At 39.7% G+C, this 20,049-nt stretch overlaps 1 protein-coding gene across 1 annotated transcript in view; it reads right to left on the bottom strand.

The window, feature by feature from the left end:
- Positions 1-20,049, bottom strand: part of LOC140737716 (myosin-IIIa) — a 181,673-nt gene that overhangs the window by 103,992 nt on the left and 57,632 nt on the right. Inside the window, exon 5 of the mRNA XM_073064280.1 lies at positions 3,707-3,809. Within this exon, the coding sequence (XP_072920381.1) occupies positions 3,707-3,809 (103 nt within the window). The remainder of the gene's footprint in view (positions 1-3,706; positions 3,810-20,049) is intronic.

Here is a 20,049-nt window from a genome sequence, read left to right as displayed (position 1 = left end):
CCCACATGTTTGGGAATGGGAAGGAGGGAAAAACATTGTAGTCACAGAGACTGCCGATTCCACATAGACTGCACCCAAGGCTAGAATTAAATTCAGATTATAGGAGCTCTGTGACTTCAATGAAAACTAAACTATTCACCTATAGTCCTACTGCCTTTTCTTAGTCATAAACCACTGGAAACCAAAATGCCCTTTCAGTTCACTTTTTCGTTGACTGTTCCAAACACATAACAGCTGTTAAGTCACCTCAACAACTTAAATTTTTACAGAACTCGTGGACATAACAGGTGATGTGCCATGCACTTTAACGTCTTCAAACATCAAGTAATGGCTCTTGCAATGAAGAAAAGCGCCTCTCACAATGCCTTTTTTAAAATTTCAAAATTATTCATAAAAAATTATGAAAAATAAAAATACATGATTTCAAGTCGACATTTTCATAACAAGTAATGTTTACCATTGCCTAGAATTAATACATCAAGAGTTAATACCCAACATACTAATGTAAACAGCACCTGAGGTTGTAAACACAAACTTTAAGTCACTTGCATGAAATGTGATGGGACTCTGAAACAAGTTCCTCCTCTGTATTTAGAAATTTCACAATAACTTTGGATTAAAAATGTGATCCTCTCTGTGCAGGATACACTCCAGTCCTGCAATGCCCATCAATACTGGAAGGGCCGCCAACAAGCCAACAGTCACTGTAAACTCCATTATCTGTAGACATAGTGGCTAGACAGCTCAGGCAGAACCTTGAGAGCCTACTGCCTGGACCTATAAATGGCAATCCCCTCCCATATAGCATACCCAAGATCAGGATTGTAGGATAAAGCAATCCAGGGTTGAGGGACAGTTCCTTCAAATATTCCAACAGGGGCTGCAGTTTTTCAAAGAAAAACTGGAAAGAGAGACTCCTTCAGCATGCAGAAATGGTAGGTGACTCAGGAGCCTGAGAGTCTATTGGGCTTGACTGTTCTGTGCAACGCCCTCCAACCTAACACCCTGATCTAAAGGGAGAGGGAAGACTTTCACTGCGAGCCCCAGTAGAGATCACCGTAGTATGTCTAGACAGTAGATGAGGGCAAGGAGCTGGAGGTGTGTAGCAGCAACACATGTAAAAACAGCAGCTCAGATGTGGGACAGTACAAAGGGCATCTCTGAGAGATGGCTCCCGCTGTGTGCTGGGGGAGGTGGTGTGGGAATGTTTTGTTGTCCAATGAGCAATTCTGGTCAACTGGGGGGGGGGGGGTTATAATAATAGGCTGATTATTTTAAACGCCTATTGGAATCTCAAAACAAACATTAAAATGTTTGAAAATAAACCCTGAGCTGTGGGTCTGACAGATGCTCTAACCATGTGTTTCAGTGATGGGCAGGTCACTCTTCCATTATCCAGTCTGTCCCTTTGTCTAACTCTCAGTAGAGAGTAGCTTCCACCATCAGTAGGACAGCACTGTTTGGAGGTGACCATGTCCCAGACACTGAAATAGTCCTGAGTGATGGGAGAGGCAGATACATTAGGGACATTTAATAGACTCTTAGATAAGAACATGGATGAAAGAATTTCATCTGCCAGGTGTATGGAACACTTTTCCCAATTGGAACACTTCTCCCAGTGAATTGGACACAGCCAAGGTTACCTACTGATGCTGTGGCAAACTTGTCAATATCTAAACATGCTCTATGAAGATGGAACATAGCTATCTGATTTCTGGCATACTCCTCTTTGAAAGTGAAGGGGCACCATTCAAGATCTGTTACCGTGCACCGAACACTCTGCAACTGTGTACAAACTCAGACCCAGACCATAAAATCAGGTCCAAATTAAAACATACGGAGTCCTGAAATAGAACGTGTGACCCATCCTGTCAAAGATCTCTCTAGGTCTCTGACCAAATGAATGTTGTAGTGAATGGAGCAGCCTTGAAATATGTAGAACATGTCTTCACAGGATGGTCCTGGAAGGCACCATGCCCTATAAAGGAAGCAAAGTCACATATTGCCTTCAGAACTATGACTGAGAAGCCAGTCAGCAAGTTAGTGTCTTGCTGAACCTACTACCTTTTCCCAGAGAGTTAAAAGACAAGGCACAGTCCAACCTTGTAGTATCTTGAACCTGTGACTTCATGTTTGTACTTTGAAACATGCAATGAATCCACCTTCAGTTTGTACATCTTGCCTAAGGTAAGTCCTTGAATGCTTGATCTAGTACTCCAAATGAAGCACCTTCTACTCAGGTACCAGATCTTAAACTCCCACCTCTTAGTTACCTCCCTAGGCTATTCTGACATGAGTCTTACCCACATCCCACCACTGACTCAATTAAAGGAAGCCCTTGGATCAGACTATTGAGCTAGGAATACAAACTGGAATCCTACCATAGTGGCTGTGAATTTGTACTCAAGACATTGAATGGGAGAAATAGATGTAGCAAAATGCTAGTTATCAACAATGTTGGTCATAAAACCATCAAAATGTCGACAGTAGTCCAACTGATTCACCAATGTCCTTCAGTAAAGGAAATACGGCTTTTGCAACTTGTTTGCAAATACATCCTCAACTAAGTTTGACTCCTAACTCACCAAAATGGTCTAGCAAGCATTCAAAAAGTGAAGGAAAAACTGGTCTTCCACACAATGATATTCACTTTCTATGAACAACAATATCTCACAAACAATAACATTCTTTCAGAATTGTGGGCGCTGTTACTTAAGCATGTGTCTTAAGATAAGTTTGGAGTAACTACTGTTTCAGAAAGAGAACACTGAGTTGGGAAATATCCAGGATATTTAGGAATAAATCCAGAAGAACATGCCTACTTTGATTTCAGTAACTGGTAGAGGAAATTCAGGTGAATGCTTACAGGAAATGGGTTTGCCATTAATGAATTACAATGAGGCCCCCTGCTTTCAAATTAATTGTTACTCAATTTTTAAAAGCATCAAACAGATTTCCCAGACCCAAGGAAACCCAACAACTGAAAGCAGATTAGAAAAGATGAAACCAGGATGTTTGCCTTCATATCACTGCTCGAGAGGTAGGAACAGTTCATCCTGGTGCAACAATTTTATTCCACAAACCATGATCAGTCTGCGCCTCCCCCACCTAATAAACGTCAAGAACCCCCAACTGTGATGCACGCCTCCTTCCCCACAAAACAACCATGAGGCCACCTGGGGATATAAAACTCATCTAAAGTAGCCGACTTGTTAAATATTGCAGAACATTTTAGAAAATCAACTCAAACTCTAATGCATAAAGCTGACAGGCGGTTAAGGTGGGGTATTGGGAGAAAGCTAGAAAGAGAGTTCAAAGGTCAAAGTAAATTTATAATCAAAATATGTATATTTTACCATATACCACCATGACTTTCATTTCCTTTCAGGCATTTACAGAAAAAATAAAAGAATTCAGAAGAATCTACGAAAAACTATACATAAAGACTGACAACCAGTGTGCTAAAGAAGATAAACTGGGCAAATAGCACTATGAACTCAACACAAAATGCTGGTGGAACTCAGCAGTTCAGGCAACATCTATGGAGAGTACTGATGGAGGGTCCTGGACCAAAACGTCAGCTGTTTCTTTCTCTCCATACGTGCTGTCTGACCTGCCGAGTTTTTCCGGCATTTTGTAAGTGTTACTCTGGATTTCCAGCATCTACAGAATCTGGAAACCGTGTACAAGATATATTTTGTTTTACCTGCAGTATTGTGAAATCTCAGTTGAATATATTTTCCAAATCTGCTACTGTTGTCATTCATCACGGTCTGAGCATTCCCAAATGCTTCTAGAAGTGGATTCACCTGCAAAAGAGAGTGTTCTTTTTAAGTTTTCCTATTATAGCAACATCTAAAACGTTAATTACAAGACAAAGACAGCATGATACTAAGGCTGCAAACTTGACTTGACCCACAGGTTCAGTGCCTTTCCCCAACCAATATGAGGTCTATTGTCTATATAAATAAAAGCTAAAACTACAGGAAATCCGAGAAGGTTGAACATGGCAGTAGGGTAAACAGGCAGATGAAACAGATAACAAGAAAGGTATGTGATACCAGATGATTGTTATCATAAAACAAAAGAGAGGGCGTACAACAAAGCAAAAATTAGTGAGAAGACAGAGTATTGGGAAGCTTTTAAAACCCTACAGAGAGCAACTAAAAGAATCATTAGGAGGGAAAAGATGAAATATGAAATTAAGCTAGCAAACAATATCAAAGTGGATAGTGAAAGCTTTTTCCAAGTTGTAAAAAACAGAAGAGAGATGAGAGTGGATATAGGACCGCTAATAAATGAGAGTGGACAAATAATAACAGAGGACAAGGAGATGGCAGATGAACTAAATGAGTATTTTGCATCAGTCTTCACTGTGGAAGTCACCAGCAGTGTTCCAGTTATTGAAGGGTGTGAGGGAAGAGAAGTGAGTGCAGTTACTATTACAAGGGAGAATGTGCTCAAAAAGCTGAAAGACCTAAGGATACATCATAATTCACCCGGACCAGATGAACTGCACCCTAGGGTTCTGAAAGTGGTTCCGGTAGAGATTGTGAAGGCATTAGAAATAATTTTTCCAGCTAAAGGAATAACAGTTCTTTGCAACATAATGAAAGAAGGAACACTGTTCAGTTTTGAAATGCTTAAAGAGAGAAACACTTATTAGAAAAACACGATTTTTATCGGTATTTACAGATGCAACAATATGTTAATAAGACGCTTAAAAATGTAATCAAGGCAAATACATGCTTGACAGAGCTCGTTAGAAAAGCATATAATTCAGATAATGGTAGTAGAATCATTTCAAGCATGTATAAGGGGTTGTCAAATCTTAAGTCATTCGACTTCATACATTAAAACAAAATGGGAGAAGGAAGGAGGGATAATTATATCTGAGGAAGAATGGACAACAATATGGAGATATCAATGGAAGTGTACCAGTTCACAGAAATGGAGGGAGTTTGGATGGAAAAACTTGATAAGATATTTTATTACACCCTCTCAGAAATCCCATTATGATAGTAACCCCCCTGTTTGCTGGAGAAATTGTGGAAATCAAAATGCAAATCATTATCATATTTTTTGGATTGCCCTGTTATCAAAAACTATTGGAGGGGGGGATACACAATGCCCTACAAGACATCTTTAAATGTGAAATACCCTTAGTGAGTAAGACCATATATTTTGGATATATACCTCAAGAATGGTTGAAAAGAGATAAATATTTAATGAATATACTGTTGGTGGCTGGTAAAAAGACTCTTACTAGGAAATGGTTATCACAGGAGAGCCCAACTTTAAATACATGGATGGAAATTACAAAGGACATTTACAAAATGGAGAAGATAACAGCATCTGTTAACCATAAGCTGGAACAATTTGATTCATACTGGGAAAATGGTTTAACTACATAATGCCTCATAGGCCTGATTTTATTTTCACAAATCAATGAATCTGTTGTAAAAAAAAAGATCACTCCCTACTTGTACATAGTTCTTTCCTTTTGCTTGTTTTTTCTTTCCACTCTTTTCTATAAGTGTATACCTCAGATAAATACTTTGTGGAGATTTTGAGATATATATGATTATATGATATATATGTACAATGTCTGAAATACATCTTATGGAAATGTTCGTTTGATGAACTTCAATAAAAAAATAAATTACCAAAAAAAAGAAATTAATTTTTCAAAATCACTGGACTCTGGCAGAGTGCCGGAGGACTGGAAAATTGCAAATATCACGCCACTCTTTAAGGAAGGAGGAAGGCAGCAAAATGGAAATTATAGTTATGGAGTACTTAGTGACACAGGACAAGATAGGACAAAGTCAGCATGGTTTCCTCAAGGGAAAATCTTGCCTGATGAACCTGTTGGAATTCTTTGAGGAAATTACATGTAGGATAGATAAAGGGGATGCAGTGAATGTTGTATATTTGGACTTTCAGAAGGCCTTTGATAAGGTTCCACACATGAGGCTGCGTACCAAGCTAGGACCCTCTGGGATTACAGGAAAGTTACTGGCATGGTTAGAGTATTGGCTGATTGGTAAGAGGCAGCAAGTGGGAATAAAGGGTCCCCTGTCTGGTTAGCTGCCAGTAGCTAGTGGTGTTCTGCAAGGGTCGGTGTTGGGACTGCTTTTTTTATGCTGCATATCAATGCTTTAGATGACGGAATAGATAACTTTGTTGTCAAGTTTGCAGATGATATGAAGATTGGTAGGGGAGCAGGTAGTGTTGAGGAAACAGGAAGGCTGCAGAAGGACAAGACAGATTAGGAAAATGGGCAAATAAATGTCAATTGCAATACAGTTTTAAAAAATGTATGGTCATGCACTTTGGTCATGAATTAAATGTACTCTATAGATTATTTTCTAAACAGAAAGAAAATCCAAAAATCAGAGGTGCAAAGTGAGTTGGGGGTATTTGTGAAGAACACCCTAAAGGTTAACTTGCAGGTAGAGTCAGTGGTGAGGAAAGTAAATGCAATGTTAGCATTCATTTCAAGTGGTCCAGAATACAACAGCAGGGATGTGATGCTGAGGGTTTATAAGGTACTGGTGAGGCCTCACCTTGAGTATTGTGAACAGTTTTGGGCTCCCCATCTAAGAAAGGATGTGCTGACATTGGAGAGGGTCCAGAGGAGGTTCACAAGGATGATTCAGGGAATGAAAGGGTTATCATACGAGCAATGTTTGATAGCACTGGGTCTGTGCTTGCTGGTATTTAGAGGATGAGGGTGACTTCATTGACAGAGTAGACAGAGTAGATGTGGAAAGGGTGTTTTCCATGGTGGGGGAGTTGAGGACAAGAGGGCACAGCCTCAGGATAGTGCGGCGTCCATTTAAAACAGAGACGCAGATAAATTTTTTTGGCCAGAGGGTGGTGAGTTTGTGTAATTTATTATCATAGGCAGCTGTGGAGGCCAGGTCATTGGGTGTATTTAAGACAGAACTTGAAAGGGTCTTGACTGGACATGGCATCAATGGTTACAGAGAGAAGGCTGGGAACTGGGGTTGAGGAGGGGAAAAAAGGATCAGCCATAATTGAACGGCAGAGCAGACTCGATGGGCCACATGGCCTAATTCTGCTCCTATGTCTTATGGTCGTATGAATTACAATGAGGTCCTCTGCTTTCAATTTTTTAAACATCAAACAGATTTTCCAGACCCAAGGGAACCTAACAATTGAAAACAGATTAGAAAAATTGAAACCAGTGGTGACTTCCTTCATAACAGTGCCCAAGAAAAGAGTTTTGGTTCATCTGGGTCAACAATTCCACAAACCAAAACCATCTGCACCTCCCCCACCTAATAAATGTCAACAACCCCCAACTGTGACATAGGCCTCGTACCCCACAAAAACAACCATGATGCCATCTGGGGCTACAAAGTTCACCTAAAGTAGCCAGGAAGTTAAATATCGCAGAATATTTTAGAAAATCAACTCTAATGTCTAAAGCTGAAAGATGATTGGAGTTTGGTGTCAAGAGAAAGCTAGGAAAAGAGCTCACAGTTCAAAGTAAGTTTATAATCAAAGTACTTATACATTACTATATGTTATCTTGAGATTCATTTTCTTGCAGACATTTCAAAGGTTCACTTTATTGTCTAAGTACGCATGTACAATATAACTCTAATATCGCTCACATGGAAAATGCCAGCAAGACCAAAACCTAACCTTCCAACCCAACCCATCCCTTGCACAAAAACCAACCCGGAAAATAGCAGCCAGACATCAAAAACCCCAAACCCCGAACATGCTTCCACACATAAAGAGAACCACCAACAGTGTCTATCCTCCAACCCCCATCTCCCACATACAAAAACAGAGAACACCCACACAGGAAAAAACACGACAGAATCTGTGAAAAGCTTTGCATAAAGACTGACAACCAATGTGCAAAATCAGGCAATCTGAGCAAGTAACAAAAAATAATTCTACAAACATTACACAAAATACTGTAGGAACTCAGCAGGTCAGGTAACAACTGTAGAGAGTGCTGTTGAAGGGTCTCAGCCTGAAATTTCCACTGTTTATTCATTTCCATAGATGCCTCCTGACCTGCTGATATCCCCCAGCATTTTGAATGTTGCATAGGAAACCAACATTTTTTAAACTTGTTTTCTCTTGGTCATCTAATCAACAAAGGGTCTTTCAGCTAAAATGTTAATGTGTTGCAATTCCACAGATGCCACCTAATATGCTGAATGTTGTCAGCAATTTGTGCTTCTATTTTTATGACCAGCATCTTCTACTGGCCGGGGGAGCAGGAGGTCACTATTGACACCATCAATAGCCTTGTCAAATTAATGGCCACTTTTGCCTTCATTTTGCTTATAACACCTTTCCTGGATTTGCGAGCCAATATGATCACATCCCTGAAGACTGCCTAAAACAGTGACCTCCAACATGCTACAGCCTTTCTATATCTGCAGAGTTACCTTCAGACCTTTTAAGATAAGCCTTAACACTTATCTTGTCGATCGGTCTTTTGGTCACTGACTGAACATTTCATATCTGTACCTATATTTTGTTTAAACAGGAGTGCTGTGAAAATGTCCTTTATTATCAAAATGCTACATTCCTTTTCATATTGTCTATTTTCTTTGGGTTCAATCTAATAAATAAAGTGCACTTAATTCATAATTCAGTCACTGAATTTAAATAATTTCAATTTCTCCTCAATCAAAAACACCTGTGCTTATTTAAATACCAAATTCAAATTGCAAATAAATTTTCGTTCTAAACATGGCCACATGCTAATACGAACATAGGTGTAAACGTAAACAACTGGCCTGTCTATTTCGTCTCTCCAGTATCACCTTATTGTTGCAATCCTTTTCCTGGAACCATTCAAACAAATCTTTTCAATGCTGCCTTCTGAACCTTTTCTACTTGGTTAAAGTGTACCAATTAAAATTGGAGTGGATGGATCTTATAAGCAACACACACAAAATGCTGGTGGAACGCAGCAGGCCAGGCAGCATCTATAGTAAGAAGCACTGTCCACATTTCGGGCCGAGACCCTTTGTCAGGATGAAGGGTCTTGGCCCGAAACGTCAACTGTGCTTCTTTCTATAGATGCTGCCTGGCCTGCTGCGTTCCACCAGCATTTTGTGTGTGTTGCTTGAATTTCCAGCACCTGCAGATTTCCTCGTGTTTGGGATCTTATAAAGCAGGGGTGGCCAAACTGCTGACCACAAGCCACATGCGGCTCTTTGGCATTCAATGTGCGGCTCACGGAAACATGTTGGTTGACCTTTTTAACCACGTGCTGCCATTGTGTAGAAATGAATGGGAAAGCATTTTGGCGATATATAGAACCGCAGGAAATCCCTTGAGACTTAATTCCATCGCTCAAGAGTTGGTGAGAATCGCTACATGGCGCTGAAGACAGCTTGAAGACAGAGGCGCGAGTTTCAAAATACACGACATAGATCTACGTCGTTGGGCGCTGAAGGCAAAAGTAGTGCAGACGTAGATCTACGTTGTTTGGCGCTTAAAATGTTATTGAGTCTAGGCCCGACCTCACTCACGTCATGTACATTAACGCAGTGTAACACAGGACGCTGAATTGTGCAGACCTAGTTGGTACACTGTGGATACACATTTTGTTTACAAGTGTCTGTGAAAATTTTGTGAAGGAAGATGGCATCATCAAATTGTAAGAAACGAAAATATGAAGATGAAAACAGACATTTTTAAGCCACAGAGGGAGGAAGATTTTGCATTCACTGTTAAAGGAGGTAAACCTTTGTGTCTTATCTGCAATGTGTCACTCAGTCATCACAAAGCCAGTAATTTGAAACGCCACTATGAAACAAATCACAAAAACTTTTTGGCTGATTATCCATGTAAATCCGAATTATGGAACAACAAATTAACTGTGTTAAAATCATCTCTAAATAGCCAGCAGACACTGTTGACAACATTCAGTAAGGAAGCTGATACAATGACTGAAGCTAGTTTTGTTATGTCATTGAATATTGCTCGTGCTAAATGCCCACATTCTGTTGGCGAATTTGTTAAGAAGAATATAGCTGAAGTTGTTGCAGTGTTAGATCGAAATAACACAAAACTTCAGTGGCTAATAGCATAAACACCAGTTTCACGCCACACTACAGAGAGGCATATCTCCCAAATCAGTGCTGATGTTGCAGGCAAAATGATTGTGGTGAACTACATATACCTGTCTGGACACGCCCTCCCCCGCTGACTGCTCCTGTGGCTCCTCCCACAGACCCCTGTATAAAGGCGATTGGAGGCACTGCTCCTCCCTCAGTCTCCAGGATGTTGTGTGGTGGTCTCTTGCTGCTAATTGTGGTCTCTTGCAGCTAATAAAAGCCTATCGTTCGCCTCCCGTCTCCGAGAGTTATTGATGGTACATCAATGATGTAAAGAATTCCCTTGCATTCAGCTTAGCTCTTGATGGATCTACAGAGATACAAGACAACCCACAACTGGCGGTATTTATTCGTTATGTTTCCTCTGATGTAACTGTGAAAGAAGAGATGTTGGACTTGGTGGCATTAAAATAAACAACTTGTGGTGTTGACATTAAAAATGTGCTTGACAGAGCCTTAACAGATGCTGATGATCCACTGAATAAACTCGACAGTGTTGCAGCAGATGGAGCACCTGCAATGGTGGGGAAAATGCAGGATTAATTGCACTTATGAAAAGTGATTCCAGCTTTCCAGAGTTTCTCCCTGTCCATTGCATTATTCATCGTGAACACCTGGCAGCCAGATACTTCAAGTATGAAGATGTTATGAACTCTGTCTTAGGAAGTGTCAATTTCACACGTTTAAATGAGAAGACCCACCGCCAGTTCAAAAATTTTATTGAAGAACAGGAGCTTGAAGATAAACCCAGTGATGTCTCTTTCTACTGCATTGTGAGGTGGCTGTCAACCAGCAATGTCTTGAGTAGGTTTGTGGATCTGTTGGAGCCTATTATTACTTTTCTTAAAGGAAAGATCTTATCCTCAACTGAAAAATGATGAATGGATGCAAGATCTGATGTTCCTTACTGATATAATGAATCATCTAAAAACTCTCAACTTGGCACTCCAGGGGAAGGATAAGATTGTTTCTGATCTTACTCAATTTTCAGCTTTCAGAATAAGAATTTTTCAAAGAGACATCTTGTCAAGAAACTTCATTCACTTTCCCAATCTCAGTAGGAGAGTAAATGCATTCCCTGATATTGAAATAAAAGACCACAAACTGGAAGAATACAAAGATAAATTACTAGATAATTGCTAGATAATTTCCTAGCCAGGTTTGATGATTTGCAGAACTTGAAGCCCTGCTTCGCCTTTCTTGTAAATCCATTCATGGTTGATGTGGTCCCATTCTCGAACCTCTGGTTACAGAATCATCTGCTGTGGAAATGGAACTAATGGAATTACAGGAGGACCTGGGTCTAAAGATGATCCATAGATCCCAGTCTACAACTGAGTTCTGGAAACAAGTTTCAATAATAATATATCCTGAACAGAAGAAAACTAGTCCTATTTCTTTCCATTAATCCACTAGGTAAAGGTTTAATATCAATTATCCGAGATAAACTAGCAGCCTTACGACGGGCCCCTGTGGATAAAATTAAAATGGCCTGGGAGCAGAATTTAACTATCTTCTTACCCGAGGGGAGCTGAGACTCAGTTCTCAAATCGGTTAACTCAACCTCTCTTTGTGCTCGCCATTGCCTTTTACAGTTTAAGATTGTTCATAGAGCCCATATGTCTAAATATAAACTATCTCGATTCTACCCTGGCATTAGCCCGCTCTGTGATAAATGCAAGAGGGGCGTGGCCTCTCTCATCTATATGTACTGGCTCTGTCCTAGCTTGGAGAAATTCTGGAAAGATGTCTTCACTACATTATCGGGTATTCCGAATCAGCACCTAGAACCAAACCCCTTAATTGCTCTGTTCGGTTTTTGGGGCGAGACAGATTTATGTCTGGGTCCGACCAAATGCCGAATACTATCCTTTGCCTCTCTCCTGGCTAGACGTTTGATCCTCCTTAGATGGAGAGATGTTGCCCCGCCCACTCATGCGCAATGGCTTAATGACATTATGGCCTGCTTGGACCTCGAAAAAATTCATTATTCAGTTCTTAATTCGGATCTAAAGTTCCATAAGGTCTGGGGACCTTTTATCGAGTACTTTCATAACCTTCCTCTTGACTAGGGTTGTTTTTTTTTCTTCTTCTTTTCGGTCCCTTGCTTTCAGCTCCCTTTTTTTTCTGGTAGTAGGCATTATTATCCTCTGTTGCTAAGTGTATTCACAGTCTGGGAGTTTGACTGTCCCGACCTATACTCTTTATACTGTGTAGTGGTTGGTCTGGAGTAGTTGTTGTTTTTTATCTTGTGTTGTGGGGCGTGGGGAGGACACTAAGCTTACTTGTCTTTAATTTAGGTGCTTTTTTGTTAAATTCTCTTCCTTTGTAGCATATTGTTATTGTATGCTTAATTTTGCACTGTATTAATGCTCCTCATTGGGATTTGGGGTTTTTAATTTGTAAAATGTTTTGAAAAACTAATTAAAAAAAGTTTAAAAAAAAAGAAAACTAGTGTGTGACTCATCTCAATTTTCAGCATAACATACTGCTGTGAATCACTGTACTCTGTATTGAAGTTTGTCAAGTCGGAGCATCGTGTAATCCTTACAAATCAACACCTGACGGAGCTAATTCCTACAGCCTTGACAACATATCAGCCGGATTTTCAACGGACTCACAGCCAAGATGGAGAGGCACAAGACCTCTACTGGCAGTAAACAATGGTTTTAATAGCCTGATAATTGTAACATTGTCTGTTTATGTCATAAAAATATTATGATAAGACTGTAATTTTGTAAGGTGGTATCTGATTAAAATATCTCTAATTTTATTGGTTTGCTTTTTTAAAAAAATATTTTCCTCCGTGTTTTGACCAGATATTTACTTAGACAAATAAATATCATTAGAAATATCTCACTTTTTTCCCTTTTATTTTTATCTTTGGCAGTCTAATCTTATGTTACTGAAATGCAAATTTGCATATTTTTCTTAGATGTTCCCGTAGTTCATTACCGTATTAAATACGCTCAATATAGTTAAAACAATCATCAGTCAAGATTTTGAAAACATTTGGTATATGTACATAATGATTACTGAAACTAATACAAATTAACAGTTTAAAAAACATGCATGAATAAATATTATTGCGTACATGCATTTCTTAACATTTATATAAAATTTTTGTAACAAAATGTGTATGTAACAATAAAAACATGTGTAAATTTTGTTCATGTCTTGTGGCTCTCATACATCTGAAGTTAATCATATGTGGCTCTTACATTAAATAAGTTTGGCCACCCCTGTTATAAGGGTTTAAAATGCCCTCTTTGTATGATAGATATTTACTGACCAGGTTCAGTTTTCTAAACACGGCAGCTTATACAATTTGTTGTTTTTCAGTATGTTAAATTTCCAACCAAAATTCTTTGTTTAGCTACTTGTTGTAAATGGGAGCCAGTTTTCAGTTCTTAATGTAAATGGAAGCAATAATTAGTTTGAAGTTAAAAGGATAGCTTTGCAAACAAGCTCTATCCTAGAGCAGACTTGCTGGTCCACAGCACCTGGCTTAATGCTCAAGAGCTGCAGTGTAATCAATGGGCTACGTTAATTTGGCTTGTTTCAAATTAAACAATGCTGGCTAAGATGTTCAGTTCGAGGAAGTTTGCAGACCAGAGTGACATCATCACTTAGCATATCAAACCACTACAGAAGTGTAGCAATTAGTGTGACGCTATTACAGCTTGGGACATTCCGGAGGACGGTGTTCAATTCTAACATCCCAGGTGCTCCAGCTTCCTCCCTTAGACCAAAGGGTAGTTTACTTGGTCAATGAAAAATGTCCTAAGATTAGGTTTGGATGAATTGAAGTGTGGGGTTAATTGAGGTTATGGGGTTGCCGGGACAGTGTAACTGGAAGATACAGCAGGACCTCCATGCTGTATCGCAAAATAAAACGGAAAAGCTGATCTGTTAATAATTGAGACACAAACAAAAGAAAATCTGCAGATGCTGTAACTCCAAGCAACACACACACACAATGCTGAAGAAACTCAGCAGGCCAGGTAGCATCTGTAGAAAAGAGTACAGTCAATGGCTTGAGCCAAGACCCTTCATCACGACCCTCCTGATGAAGGATCTCAGCCCGAAACGCTGACTTTACTTTTTTTTCCATATACGCTATCTGGCCTGCTGAGTTCCTACAGCACTGAGTGTGCGTTGCTGTTAATAGTTGGAAGGACTGTATACTCAAAAGAGTCTGCTTCACAACATGAATTGTGGGTACCTGGGATCTCTGTCTCCAGAAGCTTTTAAATCACCTGTGTCAAAAGGTATCTGAAAAAATATCATGTGTATGAAGTCATCCAAGTGGCAGAGAAACATATGAATATAGAGAGCAGTCCAGGCTGTTAAGAATGGTCCAGGAACTTCAAGAAGAATGACAGAAAGACAGGGTGAAATAGAATCCATTTCTCTGCCTCTGGATCATCCATGGTTCGTGATTTTTAGATTATAGGTATTGTACCTATGTTTTGGAATTCCTTTGCGTTTTAGAAATAGTTTGTAACTTTGAAACCTTTTATAAGATAGAAAACCTCCGTGAGTTTTAAATGTGCTTTAAGAATTTTGTTTGGATTTAAATGTGTATCACTAAAAATAAATGAACTGTTTAAACTACTTTGTTAAATGGAATCATCTCTTCCTTGGTGGGGTGGGGGGGGGCATCCCACCCCTCAAATAGTGGCTATTGGCAGCTAAACTCGTCGTGAAGGATAAGCAGGGAAGTGAACTAGTCTGTGAAGATTGAGCAGTTACAATATAACCTTTCTTTGGTGAAGGTACCCATAACTATTAACATCGGTGAGGGCTTAAAGTCTTTCGTTGAGTTTAGAACTTCACAGCCAGCAAACCCACTGCTATCACATCTGTTTTTGAATCCCATAAGCTTTATTGCATCTCCAGACCAGATCTGACTAATGAGACGAAGACCTGTCTTGGCTGGAAGAGAGAAGAGGTCCTTGCATGTGAGAGGCATCATAGAGATGACATATCACCTCCAATGCCCACTGGCCTCAGGACAAATTAGGCCATTCAGTCCATCAAGTTTGTTCTACCATTCCATCATGGCTGATCCTGGATCTCACTCAACCCCATACACCTGCATTCTCACCACATCTTTTGATGCCTTGACCGATCAGGAAACAATCAACTTCTGCCTGAAATATACGCACGGACTTGGTCTCCACCACAGTCTGTGGCAGAGCATTCCACAGAGTTACTACTCTATTGCTAAAAAAATTCCTCCTTACCCCTGTTCTAAAGGGTCAACCCTCAATTTTGAGGCTGTGCCCTCTAGTTCTGGGTACCCCACCATAAGAATGCCCTTTCAACATTCAATGAGATCCTGCATTCTTCTAAATTCCAATGAGTACCTAAAGCTGCCAAACACTCCTCATATGTTAACCCCTTCGTTTCCAGAATCATCCTGTTTTCTCTCCAATGGCAACACATCCTTTCTGAGATATGGGGCCCATAACTGAAGACAATACTCCAAGTGTGGCCTGTTTAGTGTCTTACAAAGGCTCAGCATTGTCTCCAGCTTTTATATTCCATTCACCTTGAAATAAATGTGAACATTGCATTTACTTTCTTTACCACAGACTCAACCCGTAAATTTATCTTCTGGAAGTCTTGCATGAAAACTCCCAAGTCCCTCTACACCTCTGATGTTTGAACCTACTCCCAATGTAGATAATAGTCTCCACTATTGTTCCTTTTACCAAAATGCATTATCATACACTTCCCAACACTGTATTCCATCTGCCACTTTTTTGCCCATTCTTCCAATTTGTCTAAGTCCTGCTGCAATTACATTGCTTCCTCAGCACTACCGACCCCACCAACGATCTTTGTGACATCTGCAAACTTAGCCACAAAGCCATCAATTCCATTTCTTAATCATTGACAAACAATACAAAAAGCAGTGGTCTGAATACTGACCCCTGAGAAACACAACTAGTCACCGACAGCCAACCAGAAAAGGTTCATTTGCTGTCAGTCGTGCCAGTGTCATTCCTGTAATGCCATAGGATTTTATCTTGTTAAGCAGCCTCATGTGTGGCACCTTATCAAAAGCTTTCTGAAAATCCAAGTAAATGACATTCACTGCCTCTCCTTTCTTCACCTTGCTTGTTACTTCCTTGAAGAACTCTAATAGATTTGTCAGGCAAGATTTCCCTTTACAGAAATTATGCTGACTCTGACTTACTTTATCATTAGTCTCCAAGTACCACAAAATCTATCCTTAATAATAGACTTCAACACTTTCCCAACCACTGAAGTTAGGCTAACTGGCCTATAATTTCCTTTCTTTTGCCTTCCTCCCTATTTGCAACCTTCCAGTCCTTCGGGACCATGCCATAATCAAGTGATTCTTTAAAGATCATGACCGACACATCTGTTACCTCATCAGCAACCTCTCTCAGGACTCTTGGGATGTAATCTATCTGGCCCAGGTGATTTATCTACCTTAAGACCTTTCAGTTAACCTAGCAGTTTTCCCTTTGTAATAGGAATGGCACTCACTCCTGCTCCCTGACATTCACAGATCTTTGGCACACTGCTAAGTGTCTTTCACAGTGAAGACTGATGGTAAGTATCCATTAAGTTCACCTGCCATTTCTTTGTCCCTATTACTACCTCACCAGCATCATTTTCCAGTGGTCCAATATCAACTCTCACCTCCCTTTCACTCTTTATATAACTGAAAAAAAACTTCTGGTATCTTGCTTTATATTATTGGCTAGTCTGCCCTCATATTTCATCTTTTCCATTCTTATAGCTATTTTTGTTGATTTTTTGCTCATTTCTTTTTCAATTCCTGCTAAAATATTGTTTACATTGTTTATATTTACATAATTTATTATTATATTGTAACTTGGCCTTTACTGTGCCTATTGTCTTGTTTATTAATTATTGTACTGTCTTGCACTGTTTTGTACACTTTATGTAGTCCTGTGTAGGTCTGAAGTCTAGTGTAATTTTGTGTTGTTTCAGGTAGTCTAGTGTAGTTTTGTATTGTTTCATGTAGCATCATGGTCCTGGAAAAATGTTGTTTCGTTTTTACAGTGTACTGTACAAGCAGTTATGGTTGAAATGACCATAAAAAGCAACTTGACTTGACTTTTGTCAGATTTTAAAAGCTTCCGAATCATCCAACTTCCCAGTCACTTTTGCTACCTTACACACCTTTGCTTGGCTTTTTGGCTTGTAGTACTGTCATGGTGACAACTAAATTGCTTTGTATAAATGCAGACACCACTTTTAGTCACGTCTCTAAAGTAACCAAGTGGAAAACCTTTACAGTTAGCTGACCGCAGGCTTCAGCTAGTGTTCAAATACAAATGTCTATCTATTTTAATTAACACATCACATGATGTTGAATCATTGCAGGAATGTTTTATTTTGACAATTGTTGTTGTCAATTAAGAATAGACCAGAGGACACAGCCTCAAAACACACAGATGTCCCTTTAGAAAAGAGGGATGAGGAGGAATTTCTTCAGCCAGGGCTGGTGAATCTGTGGAATTTTTTGCCATAGACGGCTGTGGAGACCAGGTCATTGGGTATATTTAAAGCAGAGGTCGATTGGTTCTTGATTAGCAAGAGCATCAAAGGTTACGGGGAGAAAGCAGGAAAGTGTGGATAAGAGGGATAACAGACTCAATGAACCCAATGGCCTAATTTTGCTCCTACGTCTTACAGTCTTATGTTCTGATTTTAGTTCTGCCTTGTCTTAAGAAATAGTATTTGTTGGATTAGCAAAGAAACCTGCAGCGTCAATGAAGTTGGGATGCTGCTGTTTTGGAGAACACAGGACCAATTCAGTGTGGTGAAAGTTTTTGAAGTTGAAACAAACTTGATCAGGAATGCTGGAAACACATGAGATGCAATGGACAACTCATCAAATAGACTAGGGCGTTTGTCCTCTATATGATCCATGTGGAGTATTCAAGACAAGTAACACTGTATGGTCTTGGAGAAGTGGAAGATGCATATTACAGCTGTTGATAAGCTTGACAATGTAGAGACTTTAAAAGCACCACAGAACAAAAGAAGTCTCTTACAAATTGCATAGTGGTTGATGCAATGTTTTATAGTGCCAGTGACCTGGGTTCAATTCCTGCTACTGTCTGTAAGGAGATGTATGTTTTCCTGTGACCATGTGGATTTCTGCCAGATGCTTTGGTTTTCTCCCACATTCCAAAGATGTATGGGTTAGTAGGTTAATTGGTCTCATAGGTGTATATGGGCTCATTGGGCCAGAAGTGCCTGTTACTGTGCTGTATCTCTAAATCAGGGGTTCCCAACCTTTATGCCATAGGGCCAGTCCCACTAAGCAAGGGGCCCGTGGACCCCAGGTTAACATCTGCTCTAAATAAATAAATACATTGTAAAATCCTCAAAAGGGATATTTAACTTGATCTTGTGAGGAGAAGGTAGAATGAAGGATGTTGCAAGAGAAATTCAAGCTAAGCAGGTTAATATGGTGGCCCCGATGGCCATGGCAGCATCAAGATGGTCCAGCGGTAGTGTGATGACTCGTTGAAACAAGGAAGCAGCTTCGGTCAGGGAGAAGTGCAAGAAACAGATCCAGAGAGAAGGCAGTGGTAGCCTAATCATCTTTATCAAAACATGAACACTGCAAGAAGGTTTAGCAAGCATACAGTAGTTTACATATCACAGGAAAGTCACACTCACTGTATTTTGTTTAGAAAAAGCAAGGGTCTTCAAATAACTTTTGACGATGGCTCATGTTAAGGTCATCATAGGATGAGAAATATTGAATAATATTTAGGTTAGGCTTTTCAAGAAGTTAACAGTTAATTGAGAAGATAGTGCTTTCAAGCATTGGATGCAGGAAGGCAAAGCCATGGAACAGATTCTGAAAGTCCAAATATACAACAGCCACTGTATCCCCGTTATCTATCCTACAAGAGGTCTAGCATCTCACTATGTCCAATTATTTGCCCAAATGCCTTTTAAACATATGTAATTATATTTGTCTTATCACCTCCTCCAACAGCTCATACTAGGTATTTATCATCTCTTATATGCAAACAAACATGCTCAGGTAGAAAACAACTTGAGTTAATGAAGAATAGGAACACTGGATGACTGGCAACTGGGCAGGCTTTTGACAACAGGGTGCAAACAGGAAGTAGGCCGGAGAGGGATCAGAGGACAATGGCAGCTGACAGAATTCAAAGGCCCGTAGGAAGGCCTGAAGCTGCAACCAGAGTGGTGAGCTAGGCATGAGCAAGAGACTATTCGGGCTCTGAAAAGCTACTGCAGTGGATGTCGTGTATTTAATATTTCGATAATATTTGAGTAATCTTGCATATAGGTTGATTAAGCATTCTTGTTTATGTAATTCATTCTGGGTTATATGTTAAATATGTTAATTGCATACGTCATCACACTACCGCGTGATGTGTGCACACCTCGCTTAAAGTAGCGCAATGTATAGACCCGCATTTCTATGCCTTCCTTTGAATTAGTTCAATGTTTTGAAGTTACAAAACATAACAGTGAAGAGAATGATGCAACGAAGGCTGTGAAGTCAACTTCGCAATTTTTTTTAAGGTTATGTTGTGGAAAACCCTCCCATTTCCAAACCCTGAAGCAATGCTTGAAAAGCACTGACTTACTGGAATTTAATCTGTCTTTTATTCTAACACAGTATACATTGCCTACCTGGTGGAATTATAAATTGCCACCATTGTGATTTTTTTAGCTACGGAAAAAGAAAATTGTAATCTTAATTAAAAAGTCTCTTTCCCAAAGTAAAAATGTTCAGTTCTCAATTTTGGTCTACTTAAATACTGAACTTTGCAAAAATTTAAAAGCGAGTCATTTTCTCTCCCACTTATTTGGCAACCAGAGGCACTGCACATTAACGACCTTGTAAGCCAAGTTCAACAGA

Source organism: Hemitrygon akajei, chromosome 13 (genome assembly GCF_048418815.1).
Source record: "Hemitrygon akajei chromosome 13, sHemAka1.3, whole genome shotgun sequence".
NCBI classification, from domain to species: Eukaryota; Metazoa; Chordata; class Chondrichthyes; order Myliobatiformes; family Dasyatidae; genus Hemitrygon; species Hemitrygon akajei.
Note: the sequence above shows the minus strand (reverse complement) of the source record. Positions and strands in the feature narration are given on the sequence as shown.